At 44.2% G+C, this 12,546-nt stretch overlaps 1 protein-coding gene across 1 annotated transcript; it reads left to right on the top strand.

Annotated features, from left to right (window-relative positions):
* The first annotated feature begins 8,712 nt into the window (after positions 1–8,712).
* On the top strand, positions 8,713–11,555 carry LOC128419679 (transcription factor HES-5-like). The gene is made up of 3 exons (XM_053400662.1): positions 8,713–8,865; positions 9,601–9,778; positions 10,379–11,555. Exons 1-3 carry the CDS (start codon positions 8,800–8,802, stop codon positions 10,609–10,611), a joined length of 477 nt encoding a protein of 158 aa, XP_053256637.1. The 5' UTR covers positions 8,713–8,799; the 3' UTR covers positions 10,612–11,555.
* The last annotated feature ends 991 nt before the right edge of the window (positions 11,556–12,546 follow it).

Below are 12,546 nucleotides of genomic sequence, written 5' to 3'. Positions count from 1 at the left end.
CATCAACAGGACCTCCTCTGACAAGTGTAAGGCCCAAGATGATTGACACTGGGGAAGATAATGTTTTAGGTGTTGGAGTCACAAGTGGTTTTAGACAGTGTTATTCTTCTAGAAAAAGAGATCCAGGAATTTGCCTCCCTTGTTCTCTTATAATGGCAATGGCGCCTACCTGAGAGGTGCCAGAACTGAGTTCTGGCTCAAAAACACACACAAAAACCCTGGTTTTAGCCACTACCAGTGCTGGCTGGTGCTCATTGGGGACTGCTGAGGCAGAAAGCAGGAAGACCAACAGTAGGGGGCGCCAGAGTCAATGACAAGCAGAGCCAACAAATTCCAGTTTTGTCCCCTGCTGAGTCGTACAAGGGCAACTAACACTGACTGGGAGGGGGAGAAGTAAGCAGAGGGCAGACTGAATTGGTAATGTATCAGTCTCTACTGAGCACTACCGTTGAATTTACCCATGCCCGTGTAAAAGGCGAATTCCACGCTGGGAATAATTAGGAAAGGAGCCACAACTAAATCTGCCCATATCTTAATGCCATTATACAAATCTATGGTGTGACCACACTTGGAATAGTACAGTGGTACCTTGGTTTACAGACACTTCATGTTACAGACGCTTCAGGTCACAGACACTGCTAACCTGGAAGTAGTACCTCAGGTTAAAAACTTTTCTTCAGGATGAGAACAGAAATTGTGCGGCGGTGGTGCAGAGGCAGCGGGAGGCCCCCATTAGCTAAAGTGGTACCTCAGGTTAAGAACCGTTTCAGGTTAAGAACGGACCTCCAGAAAGAATTAAGTTCTTAACCCGAGGTATCAGTTCTGGACACCTCACCTCAAAAAGGATACAGTGGCACCTCAGGTTAAGTACTTAATTCATTCTGGAGGTCCTCATTCTGGAGGTCCGTACTTAACCTGAAATTGTTCTTAACCTGAAGCACCACTTTAGCTAATGGGGCCTCCAACTGCTGCCACGCCGCCAGAGCAGGATTTCTGTTGTCCTCCTGAAGCAAAGTTCTTAACCTGAAGCACTATTTCTGGTTTAGCGGAGTCTGTAACCTGAAGTGTATGTAACCTGAAGCGTGTGTAACCCGAGGTACTGGACAGCTGCATATTCCTACATTGCAGGGGGTTGGACTAGATGATCCTGAGGGTCCCTTCCAACTCTACATTTTTAGGCTTTTATTACCTCTTCCCAATCACATTAGGCTTTAAAAGAGGATTAGACAACTTGATTGAGGATAAGGCCATCAGCAGCCATTAGCTCAGCTAGTAATCTCAGGGTTGTGGGTTTGAGCCCCACTCTGAGTGAAATTTTCCTGTATCGCAGGGGGTTGGACTAGATCAGTGTTTCCCAAACTTGGGTCTCCAGCTGTTTTTGGACTACAACTCCCATCATCCCTAGCTAGCAAGACCAGTGGTCAGGGATGGTGGGAATTGTAGTTCAAAAACAGCTGGAGACGCAAGGTTGGGAAACACAGGACTAGATGATCCTCAGGACCCCTTCCAACTCCAGAATTCTGTGATACCCTCACTATTGGAGGTGGCAGGTCTCTGAATATCAATTGCCATGAATCACAAGCAGGGAAATTGCTTGTGTGCTCTGATCCTGCTCACCAAAGAGCACCTGATTGGCTACTGTGAGAACAGAATACTGGACTAGATGGGCCATTGGCTGGCCTGATCCAGAAGGCTCTTCCTATGTTCTTGTGAAGGTCTTTGCTGTGAGCACGCCATTTTGTTCTTGTAGGTTAGCTGACAGAAAAAGAGGGTCTCTGGGAATAAGCAAAGCGCCTTCCCTAAAGTCACCTGGGATCAGACTTTGAATTCACCACCGAGACTCCAAGACCAGAGAGAAGAGATGGTGGAAGAAGACTGGAAGAAGTTTAAGGAATGTTTGAAAAAATATGTTCATATTTAAACCTTAGAATAGCTTTGGAGATAGGCTGTAGGGTTAGAAGTAGAAGAGAGGGTATTTTAAAATAGTATTATTTGTAAGTGATAAAATGTGAAGTTATTTTAAGTGTGATTTAAAAAAAAAAAGGTTAGAAATTATGATATATGTAAACTGCTAAAGATGAAGTAAAATGAAAATCAGATAGGTGGGACTTGGGGAAGCCCACTTAACAATGTTTAGAAAAACAAGGATATGAGAAGAATTTGTTGGTATTGTTTGTCTTTTCTGTTTGTGTTTATTATTTGTGTTATAAAATAAATAAATAAATTTGAAGGAGGTAAAAAAGGAATTCGCCACCCTGATGGCAGGGAAGGACTATAGATTAGCTCTGGAACATACATAGAAAGCTTCAGGATGAACCCTTCGCAGCTCCAGGTAGGACTGAGAAGAACCCTTGCCTGGAACCCTGGACAGCTGCCACCAGAGAGGGCAAAAACAACTGAGAGGCGAATGGTTCGACTCAGTATAAAGCAGCGTCCTCTGCTGATTCCTCTCTCAAAACCTGGCTTCCTAGCTCTCAAGCTTCCTAGCCTCCTGGCTAAGGAGCTTATTCCTCTCTGGGCAGAGGAAGTTCGAAACCTCCTGCGTTTCCCACGCATTTTCTTAATGACATTCATCCTCTCCACCATGGACGTGTGCCTGTCCACAACAAGCACATTAGCCATGGTCCTTGACTCGCCATTGTGTTCAGTGGGAAAGAGCAGAGTCCCAGAAGACCATCTGGGAAGTAGCTCCCAACAAGACAGCAACTCTCTCTCTCTCTCTCTCTCTCTTTTTGCGGGGGGTTTGGGGGAGGTTTGACTATGCGGTAAATCTCCTTTTTAAAAAGGAGGGGAACATCTGGCAGGGATTGCAGAAGGGACGGGCACTTTGTAGCGGCGCTTTCTCAAGGCTTGTTATCACCACCGCCAGGGTATCGCAATCAAGGCGCCAGCAGCCACTCGCCAACGCTCACGATGGGCAAATCTGTCCTCCGTGATCCTCCTTTTTCCAATCTTAAATTCAGCTTCCCACACCATAATACGTTGTTTTTTAAAGTCATGAAAATTCATCAGCAATTTAGCACTCATATATGCATTTGGTAGGCAGTTTTGATGTACACATTTTTTTTGCACAAGCCGTTTCTCCCTAATACAATGCAGATTTTGCCTATCATTTTCATGAATAGAGAGATTTTCCTGCATGCTGGAACCTACTATATGCATTATGGCACACATTCCAGGGCCGGGGAACTGGACTACAAAATTCAGAGAAGCGAGAATTTTGAAAGGTGGCTCTCTTTCTTGGTTTGGGCATGGCGCATTGCTGATGATTAAACTACTGTGAGGATTGCAGTTCTGTGAGGGGTTCCCTAACAACTCCCTACACCCTAAACTACAGTTCCCATGATCCTATGATACAATTCCCACCTTGAGGGAAGCCATGCTTGTTCAAAATAGCATGGTACAGCTTTAAATTCATAGCACAGTGGGAAACTTATGAAGGTTCCTTAATTTCAGTGGGTCTACTCTGAGTAGGACTGAGTGAAATGCAGCCACTGCAGGCCACAGAATTACTACATTCCAGTCACTATCTAGTCAGGCTGTCCTATGTACGAGGGGTGGTCACCAAACTACCACCCAGGGCCTCTATTACCCCTATACACACTGAATGAAGACAAATTTTAAAAGATGCATTTAAAAGCACAAAATTTAGTGTGGCTTATTTTCAAAAAATACCGGATGAACATGGAGAAAAAACGAAAGTGACAGAAACCACAAACTAGCCTCAACATATCCCTAGTTTTAAACGTTAAGTATGGATAACTGAAATGAACGTCTATGCTTACTGGTTACACTTCTCTCCGTATTCCTCTTGTTGCCCCTCTGGATTTGATTGTGAGCTCCTCAGGGCAGTGAGCACCTGAGGTGAAGTACAAGATGGCGTCCCCGCCCTGCCATGGAAGGAGTGAGTGAAGGCCAGGATGCCACCATGCCAGCGGCAGCAGGCGATGCATTCCTTGTAGGCTGGATCTACTGTCTCTGTGGATCCTGCCTGCCTGAGGTGGTTGCCTCACCTTGCCTCGTGGGTGGGCTGGGCCTGGCAGTGAGTCAAGTGCTGCACTCACTGAGGCTGCTCTATAACCAACAGCAGTGATGGCTCCTAGTTTGACGTCCATCTCTGGCCTCCCAGCTGGAACAACAGGTTAATAATACCGGCCTACCTTAAAGGCAGTTGTACAAATAAGCAACAGCCACACTTCCCTCCTCCTTTTCTTCCACTTATCATCATCAGAGCCAGTGTGTAGTAGAGGTTAGAGTGCCTGACTAGGACCCAGGAGGCCTGGGTTCAAATCCCCACTCATTCATGAAGCTCTTAGGGTGATGTTGGGCGAGTCAGTCATTCTCAGCTTACCTTCTTCTTCTTCTTCTTCTTCTTCTTCTTCTTCTTCTTATTATTATTATTATTATTATTATTATTATTATACCGCCCCATATCCTGAGGTCTCAGGGCGGTTCACAGAACAAAACCAAAATACAAAACCACAAAATATATAATCAAAAACAAAACAACAACAACCCAATAACACCCCCTTGCAGGGTTGCTGTGAGAATAATTGGGGGACGGGGGACGGGACGGTACACACCACCTCGAGCTCCTTGGAGGAAAGGTATGCAAACAAACAAACAAACAAACAAGCAAATAAACAATCTTTTTTTTTTTTTTTACTCACACTCCACCCTAAATGAAAAGGATGGTTTTTCCCTTTTATATTTTTACAATGTAAACCTGGCACTTGGGGCAGGGGAGATCAAAGAATATGTAGATTGAAGTGTCCTCTAAACTAACAAACGCACCCCTCCCCCCCAAAAAAATTATACCCTTCCAAAACAGAGCACATGTGCTGAGAGATTATCGGTGTGGTTTTGGAGGAGTACATGGGAGATGAGGTCATATAAACTTTCCCACCACTTGACATAAAAGGTTTTGAGCTCAACAGCTGCCATTCCAAACAAAAGGTGGCAAGGCTTTTCAAGGCTGGAACAATTGGGTGTGTGTAGGGCGGGGGGGGGTGAGAAGAAGGAGGGAGAAGAAGTGTGTGCTAGAGAGACAGGTCACCTTCCCCCCTTACCTGATCTCGAGGGAGGAGGGAAAAGCTTGTGCACATGTGCTTAGTGCGAGAAATTCCATCCCATTTGCATTTAAAGGCGAACCTACTCAATCTGCACCTTCCCGAACGAGATCTGAACCAAGCGTCAGTGGTTCTTCAGAATTCACGCTTCTCTAAATTTTGCCATGTCAGGTAATATGTCCAAACAATCGTATACAGAAGTGTGCGAATGTTACTGAAAATAACATACAAGAACTTGCAGTGTTGGGGGGGGGGAATTGTTCTGTAAACCGCTTTGAGGTTTTGCCTTGTTTAGTTGGTTCCTAAAATTTATACACTGCATTACTGGGGAAAACCTCAAAGCGGTTTACAAAATATGTACATACAGTGGTACCTCGGGTTACATATGCTTCAGGTTACAGACGCTTCAGCTTACAGACTCCACTAACCCAAAAATAGTACCTTGGGTTAAGAACTTTGTTTCAGGATGAGAACAGAAATTGTGCTCCGGCGGCGTGGCAGCAGCGGGAGACCCCATTAGCTAAAGTGGTGCTTCAGGTTATGAACAGTTTCAGGTTAAGAATGGAGCTCTGGAACGAATTAAGTTCTTAACCCGAGGTACTACTGTAAAGCAAAACAGTGACATTGTTGATAAAGAGAATCAACTACAGCAATTTAAAACATTCAATAATAATAATAATAATAATAATAATAATAATAATAATAATGGCCTATTACAAAAAGATTAAAACGTGCACCAGCTTTCTCAATACCTGGATAGGCTTGCAATCAAACCGTATATAAATCCTACTGTAATTAAGTGGTATATAAATATCGTTGTGATCGCGTAGTAAAATTATATGCATGCCTACTCAGACATTCAGCAGGACTTAGTTCAGCATTAAGTACCTTTGAATTCAGAGCAATCTGTGAAGTCTTGTCTAACCTGGTGCCTTGCAGATGTTTCGGCCATTGACCAGGCTGGCTGGGGCTGATGGGAGTTGTAGGCCAAAACATCTGGAATGCACCAGGTTGGGAAAGGGCTGGTGCAGAGATCTGCATGCTTAATCTCACAGTAAGCCTCTGTCCCTTGAAATAAAGGGGCCTAATGCTGAGTAAACATGCACAGTATTGCACTGCTAGCAATTAGGCTCTGTCCACTAAGTGAAACTGGCAGCAGGAGGGCAAGATATTGGAGTCCATTGATTTCAATGGGAACAAAGTTTCACTCTCTTGGTTTTCAGTCCAGCCCAGCGCAAGCATTAATTCACACCTATAGATAAATGTTGTGGCTGTTATTTGCGATGTTCAAATAGTCACTCTGATACCAGGCTACTAAACCATTCTAAATGCCCTGATTATATTACTGCTATTACCGCTATTCATTATTATATGCAAAAGCTATTATATATAAAAAATGACAGTCTCAGTGTTCTCTCACAGGCAGGGTGTTTTTGTGTTGGAGGTAAGGATAAGTAATTTCTTTTTGTTAATATATAATTTGTATTTATTTTCCATTTAATAATATACATTCACATCATTATTATCCACTTTACCTCCTTGGCTCTTTAGAGCCTATCAACTTCCCTCCCACCTAATGGCTTTCAAAATTAACCTTTATATCATTGCATTTCGTACGTTTTCCAATTCTAATTACACTCTGCAAAATAACTCAACATTTAAATAAATATAGAAAGGTTTATATAAATAAATTTATATAGAAAATTTATCGTTACAAATCTTTAGACAACCCTGCTAGTGATGTTCGTTGCTTACAGTAATCTTTCAGATATCGTATAAATTTACTCCAGTCCTTTTGGAATACTTGATCATGCTGGTTTTGGATAAGGATAAGTAATTTCAATCCTACCAGAGCCATGAAATTTATTGGTATCCAGCGATCATAACTAACTAACTAACTAACTAACTAACTAACTAACTAACACAACCCAGACATCATTAAGTTACAGCTCACAAGTCCCTGATGATTATTCATTTTTCCTTTTTATCTCATTGCAGGACTCAAAATGGCCTACATCATCCATCCTCCCCCACTATCTAAATTTATTCTCACAACACCCCTGTGAGGCAGATTAGGCTGTGAGTCAGGCACAAAAACTGAGCTTCACGACCATGTGACCTTCCATTTGGAAAACTTTCTTCCACACACCGTATGCAGAAAATAGCATCTTCTCCCTGATGGGCTAGCTTTCTATGTGCAGAATTATTATTATTATTTTGATTGCAGGTACATTCAGTTTATCACTTATGTGAGACTGGGGAATGGAGAATTTCGATTCTGTTTGCATTTAAAGGTGAATCCACCTCGTTTCTACTTCCTGGGAAAACCGAAACATGCTTTGAATTTTGCGATGAGTTCTCCAACCAAATGATTTCTCTGAAAATGCAAATTTACCGGCGGGAAGCATGCGCAGTTACATATAAATATGAATTAGTAAAAGCAAAGAAACAAAAACAAAAAAATGCATTACAGCAGGGAAAATGCATGTTTAAAAATTTGCACGTGAGCCAAAATTGCATGTAAAAATGTGTCTGTTAGGAGAAATCTGCACTAAAGTGCTGACAAATTTCGTGAGGAATGAAAAGAGAGAGAAAAGAACATAATAAGAATAGCCTCACTCGTCCACCCTGTCCCATGTCCTGTTCACATAGTTGCCAACCAGATGCCTATGAGGAACCGCAAACTGACGTGCAAGTGAGGCCATTTATGATGCTATCGCTCTTGAGATGACACTTCAGAGCCCTATCACCCACCTTATTTCTGCATTTCAAAGTTGTTTCAAACCGTTGTTAATACTGCATAGCAATGTGCTCCAATTGTTGTCACCTGCCCTGGGACCTGAGGCTGAGCAGCCCTTCAATAAATAGTAATAGTAATACAGTGGTACCTCGGGTTAAGTACTTAATTCGTTCTGGAGCTCCGTTCTTAACCTGAAAATGTTCTTAACCTGAAGCACCACTTTAGCTAATGGGGCCTCCTGCTGCTGCCACGCCACCGGAGCCCGATTTCTGTTCTTATCCTGAAGCAAAGTTCTTAACCTGAAGCACTATTTCTGGGTTAGCGGAGTCTGTAACCTGAAGCGTATGTAACCTGAAGCGTATGTAACCTGAGGTAGCACTGTAATAATCTGACACTGAAAATGTGGAAGAATGAACAAGCCTGGAGCAGTGAGAAACTGAGATGGGCAGATTTGCCAATGCACGGCACTCGTTTGGACGTGTGTGTGTGTTTTTCCCCCTCTTTAGGCAAGCGAAGGCTCTCTCCTGCCATCGCTTGCCATACATGCACCAACAGCAGCCCCGTGCCCACTAATGGCTGCGAGATGCACCTTGTGACGGTCTGGAATGTGATTAATCTGTCCCGTGGCCTTTGCGAGTGGAGGGGCAGCCTGTTCCCAGCTCCCCGTGTGTGTAATCCCTGATCCCAATCTTTCACGTAGCGCAGACTCTCCACCTGCTCATCTGGGAAAAGGTCATTATCCTGAGGCTATTCACTGCCAACGGAGCATGCAAGGCGTTCTGCTTCCTCTATTGTCTCCGCCGGCTCCTTCTGATTGGCTCCCGAGTGTGGGAAACTCGAGGGAAGCACAGACCCACAGCATCTCAGGGAGCCTGGCTGGTATAAATAGAAGGCAGGAGCAAGCCACCTCTCACAGCGTATTCGCCCAAGGATCTCCTCCTAAGCAACATCTGCCTCCGTCGCTTGGCAAAGACAGAGAGAGAAAAAAGGATGGCACCTTCCAGTCTTGTCTTCATGGATCAAAATGGCCTGCTCACCCCGAAAGAGAAAAATAAAGTAAGTAGATTGATGCGTGTGGGGGTGCTCTAGTGGGGTACATCTGCTTTAAGGATAAAAGTGGGGTTTAACAGTCATTCGCCCCAGAGAACACTGGGAATTGTAGTTCTGGAAAAAGGACAGTAACTGTCTCTCATGGAGAATTCTCAGCACTTAAACTAAAACCTGTCTGATTCTTTGGGGGTAACTCATAGACCCACTGAAATTAATGAAGCTAGCAATAGTTATTAGCTTTGATGAGTCTGCTCTGAGCATAGCTGTCAGCTCTTCCCTTTTTAAAAGGGAAATTCCCTTATTCCGAATAGGATTCCTCGCAAGAAAAGGGAAAAGTTGACAGCTATGGCTCTGAGTAAGGCTAGCCCTGAGTTGAGTTGAAACTCAACGTGTTCTTCCCCTGCAAAGATCGTTTTTATTTAACGTCAAATTGATATCCCGAAGCTTCCTCCAAAGTGCATGCCAATACCAAAGCAATTCAGTTATTACTTCTAAAACACAATTTAAAGCAACCTGCTAACAAATTTAAAATCTCCTAAAAGTAAGCTCCTAGTCGCAAACTATTGCTTTCAGAGTTGATAGGGAGAATAAGCTGCTGTTTGTAAATGGCAAAATGGATTTATTTTATTTTTTTGCATGCCACCTGCTGGGGAATCTAGCAAGTGTGGAGTAAGAATGTGGTTCCGTTTGAACGTCTCCGCTAAGTGTATCTGTGTGTTTTTCCCCTCTCCTCCTTTGCAGCTTAGAAAGCCGGTGGTGGAGAAAATGCGCCGCGACCGAATCAACAGCAGCATTGAGCAGTTGAAGCTTCTGCTGGAGAAGGAGTTTCAGAGGCACCAGCCCAACTCCAAGCTGGAGAAAGCCGACATCCTCGAGATGACCGTGGACTACTTGAGGCAGCAGAGCCAGCAAACCAAAAGTGAGTAGACCGATAGGGCCTGTTGAAAGAGACTTAGACAAGTGGGGTGCGTGGCAACAAAATGTTGCAGTATATCCTTGCCTTGCACTTGTTGGAGCAACGTCATTTATGAGCATAGGGAGCTGCCTTCTACTGAGCTAAGCCATTGGCTCATCTAACTTACACTGCCTGGTGAATGAACCTGCCACCTTCTGCATGCAAAGCAGATGCTCTACCACTGAGCTATATAGCCTTCCCCTCAAATGCCCTCTTCCAGTAAAGGCCATTTCACATGTCCCCTTCCATTTCCCATTTCCCCCCAGCCAATATTTAAAGTTCTCTGGCTAAATGAGCATATTCAGTCATCATGAGTCTGCCTCCCCCACCCCCAGTTATTCTTTTGGTGAAGATTCGTTTGCACTTCTGCAAATCTTGGGGTTTCCCCAAGCATCCAAACTCTCCCTTCCCAACTGGCCCCATTTGGGCTGCAGTCCCATCAACACTCACCACCTGAGTTTGACACCAGAGGGAGTGGCATTAGAGAATGTGATTTAAAAGTGTTCCCCCAAGCCAGCGCATGAATATTAAATCTCTCTCTTCTTCTCCCTTTTCCTTCCCTAGCGTTGGGGCCTGTTCATAAAGACACACAAGTGGACTTCACCGAAGGGTATTCCAGATGCATACAGGAAGCCTTCCAGTTCATGTCTCACCACAAAGTCCACGCAGAAACTCAGGCTAAGCTCGTGAATCACTTCCAAAGGAACCAGCTATCTCTGCCTGAAGCCGTCCACTCAACGTCCGGGCTGAAGCACTCATCCTCTAAGAACATCCATGCTCTTTGGAGACCTTGGTAGGCTGCTCAAAAGCTGCCAGTGGACTTTGTTTCCAGAGGGAGGGCTGGACTCCATGCAATCATCCAGCCCTGGTCTTCTTCTTTGTAGGGAATGTTATTTCCCCCCCTTTTAAAATTATTTATTCTCGGGGAGAAACGGAATGATTTGGACTCTTGTAGTCTGTTGAATGCCCATCTTTGATGGGCAAAACCCACCCACTCTGGAGAAGTGGGTGGGGACATGTATCTTCATAATGAAGGCTCTGTGGGAGGGTGTTATGTCTTGAACAGCAAATTGTATGTTGTCGAAGTGTAGAAATATTTTTCAGAATCTTGAAGCTGCCAAAGGTGGCAGCAGGACAGGGATGGGGAACTGAAAGGGCCTCTACATGGTGTGAAACCCCAGCCAGCCTAGCCAATGGTTAAGCATTTTGGCAACTGGAGGCTCACAGGTCCCCCATCCCTGCAGTAGGAGATCATTCTCCCTTTGCCTGTAAAAAGCTTCTGGCTTTTGCTCTCTTCCTGCTCTGAGAAACCAGATTTCTGGTTTCCTGGTGGGATTATTATTATTATTATTAATTTTTGTCTGGTTGATAGAAAATTCAGGTCTTCTGTTTTGGACAAAAAGAATGCTGTGATGTTTCGCTGATTGTTTCTTAGAGAAACGGTACTCTCTCCCTTTCTATTAAATAAGAAAAAAGTCTAGTGAGAGGTTCTGATTTTTCAATGTCATACATTCTGAGAGTAAGAACGATTCGTTCACAATTGTGGTTTGTTTGTTTTTTTGTTTCATTGAAATAATGGTGTTTCCTCTTGGATGGGGAATGTTGCCACCCGTGTCATGGGTGGTGTATGTTTTTTGGGTTTTTTTATCCTGATGCCAGGATCAATATATTGAGTGCATACTGTGTATGCCTTTTGTATACGCCATTCGAAAGCAAAAGAATAAAAATTAAAATAAACCGTGCGATTTTCTGGGCCTTGTTTTGTTTGGAAGTGGGGAGGAATCGATGGCCACGTTGAAAACAACTCAGTACTGTTTCTTCTTCTTCATATTATTATTATTATTATTTAGTATCCAATAAAGTTCTGTTCAGAGTACACCCAGTGAAACTGATGATCCTATGGCAGTGATGTCTATTCACTTCCGTGACCCTACTCTGGGCTACAACCCAGATGTGGGGAACCAGATGTTGCTGAACTACAACTCCTGTCATCCCATGCCATATGACATGCTTGCTGTGGTTGATGGGAGTTGTAATTCCGGAATGTCTGGGAATGTCTGAAGAACCAACCATTCCCCACACCACAGAGGCTCTCCAGGATTTCAGGTACAGACTTACCTGGAGACACCAAGAATTGAACCTGGGACCTTCTCTGCATGTAAAGTTGATGCTCTACCACTGAGCTATAGCCCTTCCCTTATGACACAGGAACACAGGAAGCTGCCTTATACCAAATCAGACCACTGGTCCATCAAGCTCAGTGCTGAACCTGGGCCCTTCCACATACAAAGCAGATGTTCTACCATTCAGCTGCACCCCTTTCCCATTTATGTGCAGGGTACTTCACAGAGTACAAAGCCCTGATGCGCCTACAATCTGGGGAGGCAATAAAGGTGGAGGAGGCATGGGGTAGCTGGGATGGATATGCTAGTGTTGCTGTTTACGCGAACTAAGCAAGAGTTGGGTATGGGAGCAAGCAGAGTTTCCCAAACTTGGGTCTCCAGCTGTTTTTTGAACAACAATTCCCATGATCCCTGAGTACTGGTTCTGCTAGCTAAGGAAGATGGGAGTTGTAGTCCAACAGAAGCCAGAGACCCAAGTTTTGGGAAACCCTGTGCCAAAGCCTCCACAGAAAGAAAGAGGAGGAGGGCTCAAAGGAACATCATAGACTCATAGAATTGTAGAGTCAGAAGGGATCCCAGGGGCCATCTAGTCCAACCCCCTGCAAAGGA

The sequence above is a fragment of the Podarcis raffonei genome, chromosome 8 (assembly GCF_027172205.1).
Source record: "Podarcis raffonei isolate rPodRaf1 chromosome 8, rPodRaf1.pri, whole genome shotgun sequence".
Classification (NCBI taxonomy): Eukaryota; Metazoa; Chordata; class Lepidosauria; order Squamata; family Lacertidae; genus Podarcis; species Podarcis raffonei.
Note: the sequence above shows the minus strand (reverse complement) of the source record. Positions and strands in the feature narration are given on the sequence as shown.